A 25,716-nucleotide genomic window follows, 5' to 3' on the forward strand; every position below is an offset into this window, starting at 1 on the left:
GCTTACCTACCGTCGATCTGCAACGGATAGAGCAGATGTCAACTGAAGAATTTGTTCATGCTCCACTTCCACAATCATTGCCAACAAATGGAGCAGTTCCACATGTCAGCGCAGCTGACGATATCGCATCTCAGCTCTGGAAAGCGAAAAGCTGGGACCCAACACTGTGGTTCAGTGAATTCTTTAATCAGGTTATTCAGGAAGGTAGAACATCATCTGATTGGCAAGAACATACCACAGTTCCAATATGGAAAAAGAAAGGTAGCCCAGTAGAATGTTCAAATTACCACCGGATCCGATTACTTTCCTATACCATGAAGATTTTTAAACGTATTCGTGACAACCGTATTCGCCAAATCGTTGAAATAACCCTGAATCAAGCCGGATCTGTCAAGAACTGTGGAACTATTGACACAATATACGCTGCACGGTTACTCATGGAGAAACACCGTGAGACGCATCGCCCTCTTTACATTGCATTTCTAGATCTGGAGAAAGCATTTGACCGTGTGCCACATGACCTCATTTGGCATGCTCTAAGGCAACACTCAGTGCCAGAAGAACTCGTGCGCTGGATTCAATTGCTCTACCACGATCCGAAAAGTAAAGTTCGAAGTATGGCGAGTGTATCAAAACCGCTTTGTGTTTCTTTTGGTGTTCATCAAGGAAGCGCCCTCTCACCACTCCTCTTTGTTCTTGTTATGAACACTATCACACTGCACATCCACTCGACTCACCGATAACTCCTTCTCCCTCCCTTCGCGATCGAACCCCCTTCTCTTGACAAAAAAACTTCCACCGCCATCTTACGCAGCAAAGTGGAGCGGGGCAGATACAACGAAAAATTTCCCTTCCGCGGCCGAAACTTGTTAACTCAAATTCGAAATTTCGAATTCAATTTCAATTTCAAACCTCGAAAGTGGGCAGAAAAATTATATCGATGTAACAAGTATGTATTCCCGATGCTAGATTGATATAGGCGTTCATGATATCTAGATAGCAAATACTCATCGATGAGCATGCGAGAGGTGATTATGGGCTTGTATGTGCCTATGATTCTCAACTTGGTGTTTATTCTTATGATAACAACTGTGACTAACGCTCACTCATATTAATCGACCTTCTTGTAAAATTCAGATGTAATCACACTTGGCGAGCGTGAAATGTCGGGGTCTATGCACACCATCGAGCCGTTATTTTTTTGCTTTCATCCTGTTACAAATTTTGCAAACTGAGACATAGCAATGTCCTCGTGATTGGCAATATTCAATTCGGGATAGCCGTTTGATTGTCCGGAAGCATTCGTACTCATTGCATTTATTGGATATAATAAATAAATGGCGCCTTGTACGTACCTCGATTTTACAACTTTGTAGCTATTACAGTGTGAAATTTTCGCATATGCTTACATAATTTATTTTATCACTTAATAAATTATTACAAAACGTTAGTTTTAACAATAAATAAAAACACAGCGCGCGGTATATATCTTGAATCTCTCTCGTTGCCTCAATTAGTTAGCAGAAGACTTTACAACTTCATCACATGCAGCCTTGGCTGTTGGATACTTGAACTCAAAGCCACAATCCAATGTTCGTTTTGGTTTAACTTTTGCCCCAAGCAATAGAAGTGCCGCTCGTTCCTCGCCAAATATTGCTTTCACAACGAATTCAGGAACAGCAAATAGTGAAGGACGTCGCAAAGAGCAAGCAAATTGCTAGAAGATAATACAAAACAGAAGACAAAACGTTTTATTCTGCAATTTCTGGTAAAAATTCGAACTTACTTTGGAGAATTGCTCATTCGTTACAACTTCAGGAGCGACGGCATTCAGAGCTCCACTGACTTTTTCATTTTCTGCACTAAATTGAATGAGACGACACAAATCATCTATGTGAATCCAAGGGAGAGGCTGTTTTCCACTACCGATGGGACCTCCAAGGCCAAAGAAGAACGGATAGTACATTGATTGAATCATTCCGCCACCACGTCCAACGACCACACCTGTTCGGATTTTGACCTGTTCAATGATAGAAACAGATCGTAATTTCTATTTTAAAGTTTAAATCCTAGGCAGCATCTCTACGTATGAATTACAAGCGCTTCAAATTTGTTTACTACTGAAAATATGAGCTTAGCTAATGTATTGATAATTTCAACATCCAATTACCACTCTACACCCAGATTCCGATGGCAGCGATGCGGCATTCTCCCATTCGAGACAAAGATTAGACATAAAATCGTAGCCTTCGCCTTTATCGTCTTCTGTATACACACGTTCACTTGGTTTGTATAAACTAACACCAGAGATGTTGATGAAAGATTCAATGTTTCTCTCGGATCGCTGTATAGCCTTGGCCATGGAAGCTGTTGTATTTACCCTCGAGTTCCATACGTTCTGTTTGAATCTGGAAGAGGAAGTTATTTTAATGTCACACTTCATATCAATACCTTCAAAGGATCATAGATCTAAGAAAATATCGTTGCCTTTATATTTTACATTTTGGAGTAAGTTCGTAGCCACTATTATAAGTGAAGTGTTTTCCATTTAGCTACAAAGTGATTTATCAAACAAATATCATATTTCGGGATCTCTTCTGTATCGTTTTGTACTCAAAAAGGAACAACTGACACCCGAAATGAAGTACATAGAAGAGCATCAAATTTTGTATTTGAGTAGCACATAGAGGGCAGCGCCGTTAAAAATTCAAGGTAATCGTAACAAATGATATTGAACAAGCCAAAACCTTTCTGGCAAGGAAAGGAATTTCTTAATTCGTTTCTGACCAGGCTTGTTTTCCGAATACATCTCAGATTCTTAGAACGCGGCAACAACGAAAATTAGATATGGGAATCTGTGGGAAATAAACGCTATTGAGCGTAATCACATCTCAGGCCCTCAAACAAATAGGGATATTTTTTTTTTGATTATCTCAAATCAAAAGGCGGCGAAAACGACTTACGGTTTCTTACCAGAGCAGAGGCAACTCACCAAATGCTGCCTCACCTCTGCCATGGGTCCAGTACGACATTAAAGGCCCACAAATCATGTTTTATTTACATATTTCCGAAAAAGAGCCACCTGATTGCCTGGGATATTGTTCCTTTCCTGTCTGGGTAGTTCAAGTGGTTAGAGCGCTGGGCTATCGTAGCGGAAAGTCGCGATTCAAATCTCATTGGTGGCAGAGGGGTTTGTTATCATGACTGGATGTCGGATAACAGTTGCCTCAGCTGTAAATAAATACCTGATTCAAATCAATGCTGACCACTTTGCCTCCTACTGTGTACTGTAGTGTACCGTTACGGTCTTGAATGAAGTGCTCTAACACACTTCAAGATTCTGATCCAATATGGATTATTGCGCCAACAATTATTATTATTATTGCTCCTTTCCATCAGTCAATTTTTCAAGTTTATCTAAGTTCAGATGTTTCGACGCAAGAATATATTTCGGATAACAATTCTGATAGCACTACACGCAAGAAACTAGTTTGGACCGCAATGCTGATTGCTGAAATCTACTATGGACCGTAGTACAATAAAATACCACAGGGGAATTATTCTCCTCGCTCGGTTAACCCTGTTGAGCCTATCAGAAAAACGACAACAAGGGTGCTATAAACTGTCAGTAGGCCCCTCTGTGCTTGGATGCTTTTGTTCTAGACTATTTTTAATTCACATATTTTATGCCTAGTGCATGAGGAATGGCGCCGGGAATGAGTGTTAAAATCCAAAATAACAATCAAAAATTTGATATTTTAACAATGCAACAGAATCTGAAACAAAAGGACTGAAAATAAGCGATTCCATTGGGAACGTGGGGTCGAATTCCTTCCAGAGGATCTGATCGAGTCTGGGCAATACGGGATGAATGGCATTCTCGTTGTATCAAAACCGTATTTCGGAAACGACAACGACAACGCTAATATATCTGCGCCTCACTGACAGCATGCAAAGTGTTAATCTGGAGTAATCGTTTTAAGGATCGGAATTTTCCTTTTTTTGGTGGGTAACTTGGAACCCTCTAGCTCTCGTGTGCATATTTAATTAGTCATGCATTTTCCCATATCACTTGGTGTTTTTATTAGATAAGAAGTTCCGCTTTCGTTGATCCTGTTTGGTGATTTTGACTCCCAGATGTATATCAACATTTTCTGTTGCCCTATGTACATTATGCTGAAGTTCTCTATCATAAAGACAATGGAATTGCTTAAAAAGATCAATTTATGATAACTGCCACTTACGAATCGTACTTTGAATTCCTCGATTATCCACCCTTTTTTCAGATATGATCCCGAGAAACACCCACCTGGTTCCTTGCTTCAAGGGACAGTTTCGAGGACAGAAATTTGGAGATAGTTTAGAAATGATGGTCGCTGTAGAAGCTGAAGGCTTCAATCGTCGGTCCACACTCCTTAAAGTACATACTGAAACGTTACTTAGCGTAAGGAACGGAGTGTAAGATAACGTAACTCCGTATCATGAAAAGAATAAGAAGGGGTTTCCTTTATTAGCTAACATTTTATTTATTAAAACAAGTACAGTATTTCGGGAATCAGATTTTTCCTTCCCCAGCTCGTTCTTCCTTTAAATGTTCTTTTCTTGTCACATAAAATCCTGACTACACATACCATGGGCTTGAAACAGTGTCGAAATGGATCCCTGTTTGTTAATTGTAATTTCTGAAAAGTGTTGTATGAAGAATTTCACGAATTTTAAAATCCCGTGTGTTTTTATCTTTTTCCTAAATTCTTTACATTTTTGCACCACTTTCTATTCAGGGTTAATAAATAAGTAACTCTGTGGCTTGGGATTTAAGAATACACTCAAAATCTTCCCTTCTTCGTCTTTTTCAACCTTTGTTCAGTTCAGAAGCGCGATCGGTTGCGCTATTTTGCTCGGTCAAAGGCCTGACCAGAATGGTGTCTCGAAGTTTCCAAATCACCATCCAGCCTATCAAGCCATCGTTGTTTCGGCCGAACGTCGTTTTAGCCGTTTCCAACCGACATCGATGTTCAAACCAATCTTGCCAATTGATTTTTCGCGAACACAATAAACAATGATGGGGCACGAACCCACGACCCCTGAGATTAACAGTCTCATGCTCTACCGACTGAGCGGAGTCTTCGTAAGTGGCCGAAGTCCAAAGCTGCCTCGCTCGCGCCCGCCGATTATGGGTCGTCGCCCAGGCCTCTGCTTCTCGTTCGTTTCCATTTGATAGAGAGTGACTGTCGTTCTCGGACATTTTTATTAAGAGTCAGGCAAAAAGAAAACGAACCGAAAATCAAGCAACCAGAACTAAGAAAATCGCAAAAAGTAATGAAAAGCCAAACGAAAATAGCAAAAGAAAAATCCAATTGTGAATAACCAAAAAGACAAAGCCCAAATAATATAAATCGTATAAAAAAGGAAAAGAAAATAAATCAAAAATAAAAGGAATGAAATACGGTAAATTCTCAATAATTAAAATAAGCCGAAAAAAATGTACCCTGAGGATTCCTCTCTCTCTCTAAATGTTCGACTCTTTTAATCAATTCCCGCAAATCCCTCGGATGGCGAAAATGCCTTCCCAACCTCAGCATTTGTGTTTTACCTGTGTACAGAAAAACTTCCGCACACGGTGCTTGTTAATGAAGAAACAACAATCGAGTTGCTCCCCGTCGCACAGCATCAAATGAAAAAAAAACAAACAAAAGGAATCGCGAAAATTCAATTTTCCTCGTCTGAAGTCAGAGAACAAAGTGAAGATGAATCATTGAGGACGAAACAGCACAACATATAGCCGACTACCTCCGTATTCCATCAAGAATTCATCTCACCCGTCACGTCATTCCTACGAAGAAGAAAGAATATTTAGTTTTTTTCCAAAGTCTACCATAAAGGTAAGGAAGGAGACTTCTCAGAAGCTCGGACGGCAATACCTTCCAGCATATAGCCGCAAAGGGCCGTAGATCTAGAGACTTCTGGAAGGCAATCACTTACGAAGCGCCGAGTCTCAAAGCCAAACGACTAGCTCTTGTGGTATTCTACCAAGGATAGGGCAGGAAACTCTACGTTACAAAGTGGGAAAGGAAATTGAAGCTTAGGAACACTTGCTTCCGGGAAAAAAGGCGTGAAATCTAAAACTAGAAATGTGAAGGCAAGTGTACGAGCCTAGCCGGGAACAATGTTGAGAATCTATTGATTCTCTATCCGACACCACCAAACGAAGTTGTGAGCCGGAATGTCTTTTGAACGCTTTGGCCACTTAGGATGATCGTGTGATCCTCCTATATTCCCTAGGTTCATTACACATTCTGGGCCTAAACGAAGTAACATAGCTAGATTCTAAAAAGTCCTCTTCTCCCTCTTGCTGCTTTTGTATTCTCCAAACGCGAATCCGTTGTCAGGTCGTTACTGACGGCTACCGTAAGGAATGCTTCAAGAAGACTCTATACAGGAGGGGCAAAACTAGCGGCAATGAGGCGCGGAATCTCATTGTGTACCTTTGACCCAAGTTGTTAATGTATTGTTGTGTCAAATACGCTTAGATGGTTTTCTTTTTTGTATTTTCCCATCTCTTGTGACAAGTCATAAATAAATGTGCAATGCCACATGCCCATCAACACGTGGTCGCACAATTACCGTCGCGATCGAAGATCCGCAATGATTTTTCAGCATATAAAATTTGGAGGAATTCACTGGGAGTTGATTCTCCTGTATATAGCCTTTTTGGTGCTCTCTCTTGACCTGGGGGCCGGTTTCTGATAGAACTGCAAAATTCCCCCCAACGGAGGCTACCTATATAGTGAGGAAGGAAGCTTTCTATGAGCAATTACACGCCATTCATGAGAAACTTCGTAACAATTTGCTCGGTAATACCTCCATGGCAACCATAACGATCATGGTAAGAAGTTTGTGGATTCCTGCAGCTTCCACTGCCTCACCATTGGTGGTGCATTGTTCAAACGTATAGCTTGCCACAAGGTTAATTGGGTTTTAACTGAGCGATACTGTACAAACAATCAGATTGACCATCTTAAGATCAGCAGTAGATTTAGGAGTTGTCTTTTGGATGTGTTTAACAGAGAGGCGCTGACATCGACGTCGAAAGGGATCACCCTATAATGGCAAATGCTGACCACCATTTTCATTTTGCGTGCGCGGCTGGAGAGCTGCGACCCCAAAGTTCAACAATGAGAGAGCGTTGTTCGGACGGCAGGTAGCTTGAATCACCCGCCTGAAACTATATCGATGAACATTGGGCCGCCATCAAAACTGGGGTGCTACGCAGGTCTTCAGCCACCTTCCGTAGGAGCGTCACAAGATCTGATTGACTGAATCGTGAAAGCGGATCGTAAAAATCGATATTGACCGCTGCAAGCGATGGCGAACGTAACGTAGTTAAGCTTCGATAAGATGCGAAATACCGGGAAGTCCAACGTAGTATATGGCGTGACAAAAAGCTGTAGCAGAATATAAAGATTTCAGAAGCCCTAAACTTGCATGTGGTCGTAAATTTTTCAATGGTCCGGTTAGGAACGTTAACGGTCGACTCGAAGACGAACAGCTGAAGAGGGAACACTTCAGAACTGTTCGTAATCGCATCACATCCAGCGAAGTCGCATCAGATGTGGATAAAATTGCTAATCACCATCACATGCGGAAACTAACAGACTGGCTCGCCAAGGTTCTGGATGCACAGTGATAAGGACAACCAGGTTTTGGCATCCACTGTCAACTCCATTCTGAGGAGGGAAATTGCAAGGATTGACGCAGCCGAATGTAGAAATCTGAACTTCTGCCGACTTTGTGAACGAACCCGGGGCTGCTAGAGCGGTATTTTTATTGTCCCTTAAGAAGTGGGACATGAAAACACTAGTAGGGCTTTTAACGGGATGCTGTCCTTAAATTATTACATGGGAAAAATTGAGATGGTTGTCTCTGGAGTGCACAAATAAGTGAAGTCCTCCTGAAGAAGGAACTAAGTAGTTATTGCAATACCGGTGCTTGCAAACCTAAGTAAATGTCATATTGACGATTTTACCAAAGGATATAGAACCCAACAGTTTTTTTCTTAATGCCCATGAATTGCTTTCAATTTGTGCCCAAAGCCGAAACAGCATATTCTTGGAGTCTTACAAAGTTATAACCTCCACAAAAAATCCTAAAAATGTGCAATATGATCCTCTTAAGAAATCGTAATGACAAACTATCAAAAAATACAATTTTGCAGACTTTATTTTCCGATAAAATTTCTCTGCAATATCAACCCAATTTCCCTGTGACACCTTCACGTGACCCTTTCAAATTTTCCTACCTGTCGTCCGGTTTTGACAAGGTCCTTCCTCGTAACAATGACCTGTTAAAAGATCGCCACCAATGCAATTTTGCGTATTACTTTGCTCGCGCTCGTTCAGTGAAGATCAAAGCAAAGCGGTGACTTGAGCGTTAGATCATGGCCAACGCAATTAAAGAGCTAGAGACGCAGCTGGAAGCATTTATCGAAAATGTTCGCCAAATTCAGATCATGGTCAGCGATTTCCAGCCGCACGGACAGAATAATTTGAACCAGAAAGTGTAAGTACAGAGTTGAGCGGGTTTACATCGGTAACAGTTCATTCCCGTTTGAAATAGTGTTTTGCGTGGTTAATTTATTGATTGTGAAATTTGCACGGAGTGAAATCTGTTTTTTGTATTTGTTTTTTGGGTGCTGTGCATTATCGCGGGTTGTTTGGATAATTTGCTGCTTCTGGTTATCAATAGGCGAAGTATTACTTGGAGTCAACTGATAAGATTAACGTTTAATTCCGCGAAAATTAACTGATATGACTTTGGAGATTTCCCTGGAACGGTTGAAATGACTGAGGAATTGCAGGAAGAAGGGGGCTCGATAGCGCTGCTCAGCTCATTGAGATTATATTCCCGTTTTGGAAATATTCTGCAAATCGCGCCTCGTCAGTTCTATTCTTTCTATTCACAAGCGAGTAATAACCCGCCTCAGCAGACAACACGCTATTCGCGCTCAGAATACAAATCAAGGCGAGATGACATCACAAACTAGTCGAGTGCCTTCGATCAGCCAATTTGGGGAATTGCCAATTTATTTCAAATATTTCACTAGAACTCAACGTCTCGCGTCAGTAATTTGTATTCGACCTTACCCCGGGGTCCATCGCCGCGTTGGGACCAATACATTTTGGCCGGCCAAGTTGATCACGGTCGTGACTCCGCTGGGCAATCCTTTCTCGGCTAATTCATGCCACGTAATGCGCTGCGGTCCTGGCATTCTCGATACCACGGTCACCTCGTATCCGTTCTTTCCCAAGTGCTTGGTCAACCGGGACCCAATAAAACCTGTTCCACCACCTATAATTAACAAGAAAATCATTATTTTCTGCAAACAATTATGTAATTGAAAAGGGATTTTTATATCGCAAGGATTGGAGGAAATCCTTACCAACTAAAGCATGTCTTGCAGCCATTTCGGACCGGAAGACACTACTCTACGCGCACTAATTTCTACGGAGAAAATCACGAATAGGAGACGACACTACCCTTTGAAAAGTGGGCTCGAAACCTCACCGCTTCCAAACAGAAAGTTTATTTTTGTTTGTACTCCTTCTCACCTTCTTCGTGCTCAATTTCTTACTTCACTTATCGCGTTTTTGACAGTTCTCCATCCGTCCTATCAGAATTTACACTCAAAATTAGGAGTGAAAAAGAATTTCGAAACCAAAAAGATCTCAATTTACTGCGATTTGGACAACCCTTGATTATTGTAAATTTTGACATCTCGGAAGTGTCAGATTCGCAATAAACAAATCATCGAAGTAGTGAAAACGTCAAGAATGGCTGCTCCACTAGAACACTTGGAAACTCAACTTGAAATGTTCATTGAGAACGTACGACAAATTCGTATAATCGTGAGTGATTTCCAGCCACAAGGGCAGAATGTTTTGAACCAGAAAATGTGAGTAGGGGAGCCATTGTGGATATTGCTTGGGAAAGAACTAGGTTAGGATGTGGAATATCGGTGAGAAACGCAATTTCGTTTAGTTATGAAAGCGCAGTATTTGGCTTGTAAAGCCGGCGACGTGGAGGAACTTTGCCTATTCGATAAATAATAACTTTCCTTAAAAAAGTAGCTCAACTGAATGCATCTCTTCGCTTCTTGGGCATCTCCCCAGTTTGAGTCCTTTCTCATCCTTGGATTGTCACGTTCTTGATGGATCCAAACATTTCAAACGCTCCAAACCCACATTAATGCTTCGTTATAAATCATATAAAATTTCCCCATCTATGAATTACCGTTTTAACGTTCATTTTTCTTTCCAGACAAGGTCTCGTGACCGGCTTGCAGGAAATCGACAAACTCAAGAGTCAGGTCCAGGACGTGCACATCCCCATCGAAGTGTTCGACTACATTGACCAGGACAAGAATCCAAACTTGTACACAAAAGATTGCATCGAGAAAGCATTGATGAAGAACGAGGAGGTCAAAGGCAAGATCGACGCCTATCGCAAATTCAAAGCGAATATGCTGGTCGAGCTGCAGAAGACTTTCCCGAACGAATTGACAATGTATCGGGCAATTAGGGATTAAGTTTAGGTTTTAATGTGAGAAGAGATTTTTATTAGTTTTATGAAGACGTAAATTGTACAGAAAAGTGGAAACAATAAAGCTTAAATTGTATAGATTCAAGTCTTATTTTTCTTCTGGTAAATGTTTTTTCCATCCCCACATAGGGACCATTTCAAGAAGTAAACATTTATCCTCCAAAAACTGGCTGCTCCTCACTGAAGACCTCTCTCTCTTTCTATTATTGCGTCCGGTGATGGTTTCAGTTCATGTTGGGTTGAATGACTCCACCGCGATCCGAAGAGGTAAGTTCCAAATGAGTTACACATATCAGAACTTCTCCCCTGTTTCTGTCGTTGTTCACTAAAAAGTGTCCCTCACCACTCCTTTTTGTTCTTATCATCGACACTGTCACCCGGTACATAAAGCGTTTAGCGCCATACACCTTATTCAAACCAGATGTTTACCTAACATCTCACAACAAAGCTGGTTTCGACCAACTCGTTCAAAAGTGGAATGATCGCCTCATACACCATGGTTCACCGCTGAATCTGATTTATTGTTGTTGATTTTGTTTTGTTTCGCGAAGCCCCGGTAAACTAACAATGTGCGGCAGTAATCCAGCTTACGATGAGTTTCAACACGATCGAAATGGCAGATTTTTGCCTATGATGCCAACGATATACGAAAATAATTAGTCGATCAACAGCAAATGTATTTCCTTAATAGTTTTTGTGACGACACTTGCAACACAGTTGTGTCGGAGCCTATCCGAACAGGCTGGGCATGTGTTGCAACACAAATGTCGTTGTTCAATTGTTAAGGGTTAGGTTATGTTGTAAATTATTATTATTCATGATACTTGGTTTTATCAAAATAAATATTTAACAAAAACGTCAATGAGCACTACTCAAATATCGCGAGCAATAACTTTGTAACATTGCTCAATATGTCCCACTGGTGGGTGTGTCCAAAATGGTTACAAGACAGCAATTTAGCCTGTCCACAGTAGGGGTTGTTGTTTTTTGTTTGCCCCCTGGAACCTGGCAGACTAACAGTTCAAGCAGGATCTGATGCTACCCACGAAGTACACCAAACGGACTGATGGCAGGAACTTAGCCTATGTTGCGAGAAACACTATCGTTTATGACCAAAAACAGCCAAACACAAATTTATTAAGTTTAATTCTTTTTTAAATTAGCCCAGATACTTGCAAACACATGCAAGTGTCAAAGCCTATCCGAACAGACTGGACACGTGTTGCAAGCTTAATATTTTAGGGTTATGAATGTTTAGTCGTTATTGAGATGATAATATTTAAGTCTTCTTTTTCTTCAGCCTTTGTCCTGTTCACAAGCGGGGTCGGCTCGTCGTGATCGGTTTCGCCATTTGGCTCTATCGAATGCCTGATAATATTTAAGTGAAAAAACTAACTCACGCGATGATGTATTTCAGTGTTTTTTTGTCGTTACCGTAGTTGATGATGATGACCAGAATGCATTCTAAGTTTTAGTATACAAAAAAATGAGATCCGGTAGAAACAGATTGTATTGCGAATTGAGGGTGGTTGAGGTCCGGAAAACCAAGCTTCAATATTCCCTGAAGTGAATTAAAAGGTTGTCTGCATCCTCTACCAAAACGGCTCCCAGCCCAGACCAGAAAGCCAGTAGCAACTTGACGCACAAGCACATAGAGGTTGCTCAGTAATTTAAAGGTTTCGGACACCGTGTGGATCAGGTACTTCTCCACGACTCTACTAACCATTGCGAACCATTAGAGCGCCGAGGGGTAATGATAGATCAATGGTAGAAACAAGAAAGGGGATGGTAGAAAATGCCGTGCCTCGAAGAAACTGAATATAAAAGCTCATCAATCATGCAAGGATCTCTACTCAAAAAGATTTGTTGAAGGCTAAAAAACTTATTATACCATCTGCACTTAACTTGAAACCGGGCATAATCCTTACACTCGAAGTGTTCGTTAGTTTCTGGTGGTCAAACGTCGAAACGTAGATTGATACCCACGATTAAGCATAACATTTGGGAAACGCGTACTGAACCAACACCTCTACTACCAAACCCTATCTCCACCTTCAAGTGGTGACCGCTGGGAGCTCTTTCTTAACGAAAAGCTGCGAAAAGCCTCCCGCGCCAGGAGCCGATGGAATTACAGCCGAATTGGTTAAATATGGAGGTGACCAATTACACCAAGCGGTCCATCAACTTATGTTTAAGGCGTGGGACAGCGAATCAATGACTGACGACTGGCAACGAGGCATTATCTGTCCCATACATAAAAAGGGAGATAAGACACAGTGTAGCAATCATCACATTGCCGAGCACCATCTATAAGATATTCTCTTCTATCTTGTTAGGTCGGATAGCCCCATAGGCCCAGAACATCATTGGCCCATACCAAAGAGGCTTCACTGCAGGCAAATCAGCAACAGATCAGATTTTCTCTCTGCCGCAAACGATGGAAAAACTGTTGGAACATTGCCATCAGTTGTACCATCTTTTCATCGACTTTAAGGCCGTAGGATCACTCTCAAGACCATTCGACATCAACTACGGTCTACGAAAAGGGGATGCCCTATCATGCGTCCTCTTTAACCTGGCCCTCAATAAAGTGATCCGTGATCAAGCCATGAGGTAAATGCAAGAGGTACGATCCTCTTTAAGTCCACCCAACTACTGGCCTATGCTGCCGATATCGACATCATGCGAAGAACCACCCTAGACGTACAAACTGCTTTATCCAGATCGAGCACGGGGCCGAGATCTTGGGCTGCACATCAATGAAAACAAAACAAAATATATTGTGGAACGTCAGCACCGAAAACCAACCAATCAACAACATCATACCGCACTGGTCAAACGGGAACAATAAAGATAGGAGACTACAACTTTGAAACCGTTGATAATTTCTCCTGTCTAGGTTCGAAAATCATAACCGAGCAGGCGGCTATTGGCGCGAGATCTTGGGCTGCACATCAATGAAGACAAGAGAAAGTATATGGTGGCAACGTCAGCACCGAAAACCAACCAACCAACAACATCAAACGGGACTGGTCAGACGGGAAGAATAAAGATAAGGGCGTATAACTTTGAGACTGTTGATAATTTCTCCTATCTAAGGTCGAAAATCACAACCGATGACAGCTACGACGATGAAATCCGCGCACGGTTGTTGGTAGCCAACAGAGCCCATTTTAGCTTACAGAAACTATTCTGCTCAAAACGTCCCACCATAGGGTCAAAGCTGCTACTGTACGAGACAATGATCTGGCCAGTCCTCATGTATTCCTCGGAGACTTGGGTTCTTATAAAAAAGATTGCGAAGTCTTGGCCGAGTTCGAGAGAAGAATGCTTCAAACAATTTGTGGCCCCCTACATGAGGATACCATGACCGTCAGGTTGAGGATAAATAGTTTGCGGTGGGTAGGTCACTTATTCCGTATGGAAAAGGCTGATCCAGCACGGAAAGTCTATAAGGGCAATATCTATGGTAGAAAAAAAAAACGAGGTAGACCCTGCCTAAGATTGAACGGTGGCATGGGCCAGGACGCCAGACAATTCGATATCCCTAAATCAACAATCAAATGAACCGAATAGCTCAGTGGTTAGAGCACTGGGTTGTAATACGGAAGGTCGCGGTTCAAATCTGGCTGGTGGCAGTGGGATTTGTATCGTGACTTGACGTCGGATACCAGTCGACTCAGCTGTGAATGAGTACCTGAGTCAAATCAGGGTAATAATTTCGGGCGAGCGCAATGCTGACCACATTGCCTCCTACAGTGTACTGTAGTGTACCGTTACGGTCTTGAATGAAGTGCTCTAACACACTTCAAGGCCCTGATCCAATATGGATTGTTGCGCCAACGATTATTATTAAATCAAATTGATGGACCTCGGCGTAAAGCCGATGTTTGAAGTTGCTTATTAAGGCAGGCTTAATCCGGCACACCTTTCGGACTCTTCGAATTCACTCACGTGGCGCAAAACTTCAGAGATTTATTTATTCTGTCTTGCAAAACCTTAACTTCTGTTTCTTATATTTGGATGATGTTCTGGTTCCTCTCTGTCCAAGCATTTAGAGCACCTCGGGGGCATTTTGCAACGTCTCTTTGACGCCGGTTTAGTTCTTAACGTGGAAAAGTGCAAATTCCAACAATCGCAGATGAGATTCCTCGACTACCTGATTACCCCTGAAGACATCGGACATCACACTACCTGATTACCCCTGAAGACATCGGACCCAGTCACAGTGCAATGGATTTCGAGTTTCTCGCTTCCAAAAACTGTTAAGAATCTTAGAAGGTTCTGGGGCATGTTAAACTTCTACTTCGATTAACTATTAACCGATCCTTAACGCCTTCCTGTCTGGGCCCAAAACCAAATACTCCCATCTGATTCCCAGAGGTTGCCCAGACGTTTGAGACCACCAAGTAACTGCTGGTGGGTGCTAAACTACGGGTATTCCCTGAGCAAAATGCACTCCTAGCCGTATTCGTCGAAGGTTCAGATATTGCCGTAGGTACTGCTGTTCACCAAAAAGTGAACCAAATGTGGCAAGCATTGAGCTTTTTCTCCAACAGCTGAATCCCGCTCAACGGAACTACAGTACGTATGATCGTGAGTTATTAGCAGCGTAGCTGGCAATAAAATACTTCCAGTATTCCGTTCACATTGTTCACAGATCATAAGCCACTCACTTTTGCTTAGCAACAAGAACCCGCCAAACATCCTCTCTCCAACTTCAACACTTGAGCTTTATTAGCCAGTTCACTTCCGACACTCAGCACGTGTCTGGAAAAGATAACATGGTGGCAGACGCTTTATCACGTGTTGCAGAGGTCAAGATCCCCGATTTTGCACCAATCGCCCAGACGCAGAGGGTCAATGCAATTCTTCAGAGCTTGAGGTCCAACTCTAAATACACATTTAGAGAGGTTCCTATCTTCGGCTCAACATCCAGTATATACTGCGAGACATCAGACAAGGGACCATCGCCAAGTCGACTCACTACGCGCTTATTTTTACAGCAAAGAGCAGACGAGTCCCTTGCATACAGCTGCTTGTAAGGCTGACTGTGAGCTGACTTCACATAACTTGAGGGATCGATCTTTCAATCCTCTGAGTGGGGTGTAGTCGGACCCAGAGCGGATCGATGAATGGAAGTCGAAGGCAATGCACACGTGAATTGTCTTTGGCTATCTTTGGCTTAGTCTATTTGCACTTGTCGAACAGTTGGCTGTGTGTAAGCTCTCGTCTCGAGCTGGTGATTGTAATTCCCATAATATTGTCAACTACAGGTGTTGTACCTAAATCCCTCATGGCTTCCCTTGATGTCATGGGACTCTCACACAGTCCGGTTCAAACCATGCAGAAATATACCATTCTGCATACGTGGTCGATGTTGCTGGGAGTCCTCGAGGGATTCTCCCATTGACCGGTTTTATTCTGCCTTTTTCACTGCCTGTCTGCGATGTCCGGATAGCTGAGTGGTTTGAGCACAAGGCTCTCGTAGCAGAAGGTAGCGGTTCATAACTCACTGTCCCCCAACTAGTCGTCCATGGGATCCTGGAGTTGATAAGATGTAAAGATTTGACATGCTTGTACCTATCCAGGTGGATTTTTGGCAACCAGATCCGAGCGTCCGGTCCCTTGAAAATCTCGTCGTATGGGACGAGCTTTATGTCTTGCTAGGCGTCGCTGATCTTAGCGACTCACGAATCGAAAAAGTCCCAGGAAAAATTGATCCTCGCGTTCTATGACGTAAAACTCACGGACCGCTTGGGAGAAATCGAAGCAGGGGATACATCCCCCGTGTTCCCCTTTGCCTGCCCGGAGATGCTTCATTACTACTTTGAGAACCTGGCTTCAAAAATGGCATCTGTTCCTTGCTATCAGAATTGCCATCCGACAGTGCCACCCGTAAGTGACTCCTAGCCACGTCAGTAAAGAGTTTCACAGTGCGTGCCTGGTCGATCGGCTGTTGCTGTTTCACTGTTTGCAGAGGTTGCTTGGCATCCGAGCAATTGTACTCTCTATTCATTTTGTTTCGACCTTATCCTGAGATCGAAAGTGCTCGAATGGTGTAGATTTGGTCTTTTGCTAGTTTCCAGGCGTTTTTCAGCTCCTGATCTTGTTCAGAATATCTATCGTCTCGTGGTATTTGGGATAAAAATGATCCTTTTACCCGCTTTCGGTATGAAAACCATTTTTAATCATCCCCCCATGCCCTGCTTAAGTCTGGATTGGATATTTCTGCGGTTTGTTCAGCCCCTTCAGAGGAAAACATAATTATTTAGAAATGTTGTTAACTACTGCTAAACTCAAGGCATGTAGCCCCGAGCTAACGATAACTTCGTAATATTTAATATTTCCATTTTTTCCTTTCCTCCTTCCAAATTAGCAAAGAATTTGAACAACTCTTCTATGAACAAAAAGGTTCGTTACATGTTAAGGTAGGGTTACCATTGGTAAATGTTACAAACTTGATTCTCGGCATGAACCCTCTCCCTACAATGAAGATTTTACTTTTTATTGGCGCGAAAGGCAGTTTCGAGGAAGTTTCGATTTAATATTCGCAATTTCCACCTGGAAAATTAATAGATTAAAGTAATGTTAGCATAGTTTTGTATAACGGAACATTTTCGTGGTCAAATGGCCTCGCCCATTGTATCAAAATTCCAAATTGTATCCACTTTGGCGCCACTTGTCAATTAGCTGTAGCCGCACCCAAGGCCGATGATTTTTAGTCGCGCCGCAAACCAGTTTCATGCCTCCCCCGGTAAACAGCTGTTCATGCATTGGCAGCCGTCGCGAACTGTCATTGTTATGCACGTGCTTCTCAGTGTTTTTGTCGGTCTGTATGAGATTCATCTGATAGAAATCGGTTCGGTTGCTTTGATTCTTGCCTGGAAAAATGGAGAAATTGAAAGTGTTATTCGAAAATCGGTTAGTTCGTGTGTCCGTCTACACCTTGTGCATCTCGTTCGTCTCGGAAATGGCCTATCATGCGGTGAAACGGTGGCGAAAAATCCTCGTGAAAGATGAAGTGAATGAAGTTCTTTACACCAACGACCAAACGCAAATTTGCACGGCCTCGCACAAGTCTAATAATGTTGCGTGTAAAAATCGCAGTTGTTACATACGGAATATAGCGAGAATCGTGAAGTGCATCGATAGCGCAAAGGCGTCCATAGATTTTTCCATGTATATTTTCACGGCAGCGGAGCCGGCCGAGGCGGTCTTACGGGCGCATCGTCGGGGTGTTCGCGTTCGGGTGATTTGCGATGAGTCGATGGCGTTCGCGAGCGGATCGCAAGCCGTGGCCTTCCACAATGCCGGTATGTATTTTGTGCAAGAACTAACTTGAATGGAAAACGTGCATGTGATCTGCAGCCATGTGCATTCCCTCGGATGCACGTGGTTTAAGGTTGGAAATGTTCCATTTCTCCTTCTGAAAGGACCCTTTCCCTTCCCTGCTGGACTAGAAAAATTCCCAGGGCTCCCCGGGTCTCCCAGAAACCACATCCGGGAACCTCCGGCGCTGCAACTCGTTGCAAAATTGCATCATGTGCACCACGTGAGAGTATCTGCGATCGAGAACATGGTGGTTGGGAAGTATCTGATTCTGCATGCAAGTGCAGCGCCAGCTGATCGGTGCGCGACCCCAATTGGAGTGCCGGAAGGTCACCTGCAATCGCCCCCATTCGCGTGCGATTCAATTATTCCAGAACGTGAGGTTCCTGAAATATTCCTTCAATGGCCCTGGACAGAATTTGTGGGTGCAGTTTCCGCTTGTTCTTGTTTTTTTCACGAGTTTCAATCTCTCCGCAATGTTCACAATCGTTGGTAGAATTTCTCATCTGGTTGTGCGGCCACGACGAGGGGAAATTTTCTGTTCGGCGACTTGTTCGTGGCTCGACTTTCTTTGTTTCAAGGTGCCCGAGAGGAAGAGTACTTCTCCGTTTATTTTTCCCTAATGGAGTTGGTCACGTACACGCACGAAGCTGCGAAACGGGGAGTTAAGCATCGGCTTGGCGAATGTTGGCACAATTGTGCATTTGTTTTATTGCAAGGGGCAGACGGAAGGGGCTCGACTTAACCTGGAAAGTTCTATTCAAACCAACTTGAAACTAGATTCAGGTGGTTTGCATGAAAAACCTTGAATACTCTGACTAATCCGCAGCAACAATGGAACTCCTCCTCAGCTTCCAGCCGAATAGAAAACAATTACATCTGCCTTTTCCCATCACGACGAAACCAAAGTCCAAAAGTCCAAACAAAATTTTCAACCCCGCATTTCAGTTCACAGTTACGTGTCTTATTGGAACACTCGACGGGTGAACGCCCTCTTGAAATCCTCCCAAAGTCACATCTTCCAAATTTCCTCCCAACGAGGTCGCAGAACTCCATAAACGACTCCAAATCCAATCGACTGCGGTTAAAACTTTTCCCACCTTTCACTCCAAAAAGTTATTAACTCTATTTCTGGCTTCGGGACTTTATTATTCTTATGGAAATGCTCCTTCCCTTTGTTTGGAGGTTATTATCGTTCCATGTAATTTTCACTAAAATGCGTGTCTGGAAATTCATTGTTCGGCTTCTCCCCCCGAAAGTAATTAATTGATCCAATTTCTGTCGATTATCGTCTGTTTGACGGAAGAGTGGGCTTGCATGCCCTCGAAAAGGTTGTCTGCTTGTTATTTTATGATATTTAGACAAAGATATTAAAGTTGGCAGGGAGAAGTGGAATTACTTCCTTTTGACCGATTAACTATTAAACATGGCTATAAGTGCCTTGTTCGACTACAATTCGGTTTCGTGCACTATTCCTACTTTAATTAAAATGAAATCAGCCCAGTTTCCTTCCATTTCATTTAAAAATTCTTTTAGACTTCTCCATTTAATGCCAAATTTTCCAAGATCTAAGTTTTCTCGTTTTTCTTCCAACGAACAACACTAGCTCTTATTAGGATCAATGCTTTCTCATTAAATTTGCAGGCTTTTAGGTGTCCGCAATTGGTCTCACTTGAAAAATTGTCTCAAGAATTGCATATTTATGGGAGGAAATTGTAAAATTCATTACAGTGACGGTAATAATAATCATCCACGATGTCTTTAACATTAAAATTGACCAGCCAGAAAAAGTTTTTGGGAATTCTGACAGGAAAATTTTTATTCCGTTGTTTTTAGCGATTAAATGAAACAAAAAGACATTAAATGCCAATAATTTGAGTGCGTCCTGATAGCGGGGTGGTTAGAGCACACGACTGTCGTACGGAAGGTCGCGATTCAGTGGAATTTGTATTGTAATTTGACGCCGGATACCAGTCGATTCAGCTGTGAATGAGTACCTGAATCAAATCAGGGCAATAATCTCGGGCGATCGCATTGCTGACCACATTGCCTCCTATAGCGTACTGTAATCCTGTAGTGTACCGTTACGGTCTTGAATGAAGTCCTCTAACACACTTCAAGGCCCTGATCCAATGGGATTGTTGCGCCAACGATTATTATTATTCTTCAGTTGTCACAATCTCGGCAGATGCTGGATTTTACCTAATAGTAGCACTAAGTGCCAAGCATTTAGTCTCGGACGATCCTACCTACTTAAAATATAAAGGAGCACTGGCGGTGGTGGCCGGTGGTAGGTTAATCGAAGAATCCGTCGCGAACTCCCCGCAACATGGAGCACGTATGCAGAAAGGTGTGGGATTCTCAGGAAATTAATGGAAGTCGTGAATTTTGGTATAATATTGTACCTGAAGCTGGCAATATTATGGGAACTACAGCCACTCCCTCGAGACGTCAAATTTCTTTGATTTCCCGAGCCAGTGGCTCATACTTCACCTTCTTCTCCAAGTATTTCCGTTTAATGTTACTGTTATGGGGGATAGTAACATCAATAATATATGCGGAGCGACCCGGCTTGTCAAATAACAGCACGTCAGGCTTGTTGTGTGGGATGTGGTGGTCAGTCAGAACCTGCCGGTCCCAAAACATGCTGTATACAGAACTATCAAGTACTTCTTCCGGCTCATATTGGTGAGCCGGAATGCTCCTGTGATCAGCCCATGCTTGTCTACCGTGCATTGCCTTCGTCTTCCATTTAACGATCCGCTATTGGTCGGACTTCACCCCACTCAGAGGATTGAAAGATCAATCCTTCAAGTTAAAAGGAGTCGGCCCGCAGTCTGCCTTACAAACAGCCGCGTGCAAGGGACCCGCCTTCTTTTTGCTGTAAAAATAAGCGCGTAGAAAATCGACTTGGCGGTGCCGCCACATCAACCACGCCCCTACCTCCGATGCCACGAGGTAGGTTCATCCGCTACACGGCAGAGTTTAGATGATGTATTTGGAATTTGGACATAGTAGTCCCTATCCGCCGCTGGATGTTTTCCAGATCGGTTTTCGTCCACAGCAATATTCCGAATGCATAACCCAGTGAAGGGATAGCAAATACATTCAATGCGCCTATTTTATTCGTCCCCGAGAGATGCAATTCCAGTGCCAGCTTTACATATCGCAGGAATTCGGACAGCAGAGCATCCTTCAGATCACCAACTCGAGCATGGGTTCCTTGCAGAATTCCGAGATATTTGCAGAAATCTGACTTGGTCATAGCTTGGGTGTGGAGGTGATCAATGCTATGTCGGGCATGCGGCTCATGATGACCTTTGCGGATGGCTTAGATTCGGCATTTGTCTAATCCAAATTCCATCCGAATATTACGACTGAACATGTCTAATATTCGCAACAGACTTCTAAGATGGTCGTCAGTACCAGCATACAACTTGATGTCATCTAAGCACAACAGGTGTGTCAGCTCGCACTTGGCACGTGGGCCATATTTTATTGCAAAATCATACCCTCTAGCATCAATCAGCCATGAAAGAGGATTCAGTGCCATACAAAACTATAGTGGACTCAACGAATCCCTCTGGAGGATGATTCTTCGTATATGGATAGGCTCTGAGGTATTAGCACCCTCAGATGAACGCATTAAGAAGGTGGTATGCCATCCTTCCGTGACTATCGCCAAAAACTTTATTATTATAGTTTGGGATCAATGCTATACAGACGTAGGTATGCGGGGTGCTTTCGAAAGCCTTGGCATAATCGATATAACATCTAAAGACGTTTCTTTATCCTCTAGTTACTTGTCCCACAACTACCGAGTCGATAATGAGTTGCTCTTTGCAACTCCTTTACCCAACTCGGCAGGTCTTGTGCCCCTCGGACAGAATGTTGGTCTCGAGGTGCACATTAACCCTTCCATTAATAATGGACGTTATGAATTTGGAGAGGGTTGGTAAGCAAGTAATCGATCTTGTATCTGTGGGGCCCTACACGGTGTCCTTTTTAGGGATAAGGTAGGTAATTCCCGCAGTAAATAAGGGTGGAAATTCCTCCAGCCGATTAATGACCTGATTTATGTTATGTGCCAACCGACTGTGTACGCTGGTAAATTTCCAGGGCCCCTCCAGTTCTTCGAGCTGTTTATGGCTCGCCGAACTTCCTTTTCGGAAACATCCGAAAAATTCTAGTGTGTCTAGGATTTCAACTGCGGGTGTCTCTGGCATAGTTCCTCTAAACTCTCTGCACTTTACTCTTCACCCGTCTGCTGGCATTGCCAGAGGTGAATTGAGTCAACCTAGCAATGTTCTGCCTTAGTGAGTCACGCCGACGTTCCGAATGAATTTTCCATGGTCGATTTCTTCGGTCACTCAAACCAATAACACGAAAGCGAATCTTCTGACCGTGCAATCTTACAGTCGTAAATGCACAATACACAAGTGATTGTAGTTGCTGCAGCGACATATCAGCACGCAGTCGAGATGTCATCTCATCATTGGTTTCAGATAGAATTCTCGGAGTTGCTGGAAATGCATAGAGTCTGGGAATACCTGGTCTATGCAAAGGATCCATTTCCGAGAATTCTATACACACTCTTTGGAATTCGTCCCGAACCTCAGCGGAGACTTTAGCTGGACAGTGGAGAACAGTGCTTCGGCAAGTACTGAAATTGTTGCCTGCAGTGCGCGTGGTGTTGTTGTGTCATCGACTCTTGATCACCAGTTTCCACGATGACCTCAAGTCGAACACACTCCCTCATGATGGCCGGGATTGTGTCGCTGGGAGTAATAAAGCGGTACTGGTCTGCGACTCGCTGTACAGTCACGTGCAGGAAGTGCTCGATGAATCTCTGGTGCAGCAAGGGGAGGTAAGATATCGAACCTGAGGTTCATTTTCTCAGTCCATTTCATCCGCTACCTACTCGAACCTGCTGAAGATTGTGGCGAAACAGCTACAGCAGACGGAGCAGGGCTGCTAGTCGTCGTGGTGCCTAGACGTTGAACCGCCACACGACTAATGGTTTCGACTTCGTGCTGGCCATTACAGGAGCCCTACTCAGTTACCAAGTCAGATAATTTATTCCCTTAATACTGCTTAATTTGATCTGTGGACTAGCGTTATCCACGTCTCGTATAAGGACGGACTAACCGGTAATGACCTTTGGCTGTCGTATCAGGACATGCTTTGGTTTTTGGAATGTACGTATTCTTCTCGATAACGGTACCGAGGGCCCCGGAATGTTCGCTTTCTATAACTTGAGCAAGAGTTTCAGCGTCGCAAGCTAGACATTCTAGGATTAAATGAAGTTAGATGATGGTGGGATTCTGGAGCACCCTCTTCCTCTTGCGGCACTGAGCTATTGTTCTCCGGAAAATTTACGGTAACCACAAGGTTGTCTTCATTACTTGGAAACAGGTTTTGGACAGGATACTGACTGCCAGATTTGATTCTAGATTGAGGACCATTACAATAGTACAGTAGTACGCACCAACGGCGATGAGAGATTCAGTGCAGTCCTAAAGATTGTGATTGTAAAGGTTGATCTGAATGCCAAGGTGGGTTCTGACAACACCTTGTTCGGATACGTGATGGGCAAAAAACGGCCCTGGCGAGTGTAACGATAATAGTAGGAGGTTTGTGGATATCTGCAATATATCCAGCTGTCGTGCGTCTGGTCATCGTCCACATCCCGAAATGAAAAATGTCAGTTTTAGATGAAAATGCGGAACCATATACAGCGAAGATGATTTCGGAAAAAGTTCTCGAGCTCCCACGTTACTCCCGACAGACTACCACGTCTTTTGTGTAAAGAATGGATTTTTTCTTCAATTCTGAAGAGTAAGTCAATTTGGTTAAAACTTATCAGGGCGGATTTTCTCCGAAACGTAGTTAAGTATTTACAGATTTTTCCCATCTTTCTTCCAATTTATTTATTTAATGAGGACAATACACAGATAGCAAATTCCTTATTGCATATTGTCCTCGGAGGAGCAAGTAAATGGCTTACTTTATACTTAAAACTAGAGGAGACAGAGTCACAGTCAGGCTTAGCCTCGAAATCGGAGGGTGAAAGTAAATCTCGAGCTTCGCGAATGATACATCAAAAATGTCCGCACTACGTGTGTTATGAGAGGCGATGCGGAAAGTAATATCCGAGTTGGCAGAGCAGTCCATCAGGCAATAGCAGAGTTTGAAAAGAGTACACATATCAAGGAAGATACGGTGTTGCTGTAAGGAGAGGAGATTGAGGATGCGGAGTCGTGACGGATAGTCAGCCCGTGGAAGGTTCTTTTTATAAAAGAGGATCCGAGTGAATTTGCGTTGTAACTTCCAGAGCGCGACAGTCACGAATGCGAAAGGGAGACCAGACTACACAGCACTATTCAAGGATGTTTCTGACAAGGGAATTGAAGAGTATTAAGGAGGGCTGAATTGAGGTATAGTCGAAGGAAGAACGTAGGATAAAACTAGACATTTTGGAAGCTCTATTGACTGATGTCAACGAAGTGGGAATTGAAACGAAGTTTGTCGACGAATATTACACCCATGTATTGGAAGGAGGTCAGTAGTGAAAGGAATTTTCCACTGAAAGTATATGAAAAGGATGTGGGGGAGGGTTTAAGCGAATAGCACATTCAGTGGCATTTGTTGACATTCAGTGTTAGCTTGTTGACCGAACACCAATGGACTAAATTATCAAGGATACCAGACCAGTGAAAAATTTCCCCTTCCCCGCGAACTATTCATCGAGCCATTTTTAAAGTTTTGTGTAAAACACAACCTTATTAGAATCAAGTAGATCGTCTGTCTGCCTGTCACACCCGATTTACTTGGAAACGACCAAACCAATCGTCACGCAGTTTGTTGAGAAAATGTGGTTTGTGAAGCCATTTACATATAGCAAGTGGCATCATTTTGTGATGAGTTTGAACGTGCGAAAGGAGGTTGTAAATTTTTTCCACTGAATATGGTCGAATTAAAGGAATCAGCTAGTAGTCTTGAAACTGGTGATATCTTTGATATTTGCTAAAACATAAAGTAGTGAGGGCTCAAAATGTGTCTCCCCAAAAAGTGTAACAGGTCTCGTTCTCAGAACCTATCCAACCGAAAAATCTGAAAAAAATCACAATGACCTAGGTTTTGAAATACATCCCATTTGGATCTCTGCTTAAAAAAAGTATCTGTATTACTAAATTTTGGAAATTTACTCGAAAAAGGCCAATTTTGTATTTCACGTAAATTTATCGCACTCTAAGACGTGTATGATAGCCTCATCATATAAAGTGAACTCATATGCAGTTGTATCCCGATGAAATTGATAAGACTGGCTAGACCCTGACCAATGTGCGAGGCCAGATAAAAGCAGCAGGATCACTCTCACAACCATTCGACATCAACACGGTCTACGACAAGGAGATGCCCTATTATGTGTCCTCTTTAACCTGGCCCTCGAGAAAGTGATCCGTGATGCTGAGATAAATGCCACCCAACTACTGACCTATGCTGACGATATCGACCTCATGGGAAGAACCACGCAAGACGTACAACTGCCTTCATCCAGATCGAGCAGGCGGCGCGAGATCTTGGGCTGCACATCAATGAAGGCAAGGCAAAATATATGGTGGCAACGTCAGCACCAAAAACCAACCAACCAATAACATCAAACAGCACTGGTCAATCGGGAAGAATGAAGATAAGGGCGTATAACTTTGAGACTGTTGAAAATTTCACCTATCTAGGGCCGAAAATCACAACCGATGACAGCTACGATGATGAAATCCGCAC

General features: G+C 43.0%; 3 protein-coding genes across 5 annotated transcripts in view; 2 read left to right on the forward strand and 1 right to left on the reverse strand.

Moving 5' to 3' along the window:
- Positions 1-1,395: 1,395 nt before the first annotated feature.
- LOC119657402 (epimerase family protein SDR39U1) lies at positions 1,396-9,677 on the reverse strand. Its single transcript, XM_038064293.1, has 5 exons — positions 9,440-9,677; positions 9,144-9,348; positions 2,171-2,408; positions 1,787-2,020; positions 1,396-1,717 (listed from the first exon to the last, which is right to left on the reverse strand). The coding sequence occupies exons 1-5, from the start codon at positions 9,462-9,464 to the stop codon at positions 1,514-1,516; spliced, it is 906 nt and encodes a 301-aa protein (XP_037920221.1). The 5' UTR covers positions 9,465-9,677; the 3' UTR covers positions 1,396-1,513.
- Positions 8,353-10,684, forward strand: LOC119657403 (mediator of RNA polymerase II transcription subunit 10). 2 transcript variants are annotated; one of them, XM_038064295.1, is made up of 2 exons: positions 8,353-8,559; positions 10,318-10,684. In XM_038064295.1, the coding sequence occupies exons 1-2, from the start codon at positions 8,438-8,440 to the stop codon at positions 10,583-10,585; spliced, it is 390 nt and encodes a 129-aa protein (XP_037920223.1). In that variant the 5' UTR covers positions 8,353-8,437; the 3' UTR covers positions 10,586-10,684. The 2 variants fall into 2 exon arrangements, with proteins under 2 accessions (XP_037920223.1, XP_037920222.1); XM_038064294.1 differs by lacking the exon at positions 8,353-8,559 and adding an exon at positions 9,770-9,952.
- A 6,768-nt stretch (positions 10,685-17,452) lies between these two features.
- Positions 17,453-25,716, forward strand: part of LOC119656493 (mitochondrial cardiolipin hydrolase) — a 57,715-nt gene continuing 49,451 nt past the window's right edge. For both annotated transcript variants that reach the window (XM_038062824.1, XM_038062825.1), the window contains exon 1: positions 17,453-17,915. In XM_038062824.1, coding sequence (XP_037918752.1) covers positions 17,492-17,915 — 424 coding nt within the window. In that variant the 5' untranslated portion in view covers positions 17,453-17,491. The remainder of the gene's footprint in view (positions 17,916-25,716) is intronic.

This window comes from Hermetia illucens, chromosome 5 (genome assembly GCF_905115235.1).
Source record: "Hermetia illucens chromosome 5, iHerIll2.2.curated.20191125, whole genome shotgun sequence".
Lineage (NCBI taxonomy): Eukaryota > Metazoa > Arthropoda > Insecta > Diptera > Stratiomyidae > Hermetia > Hermetia illucens.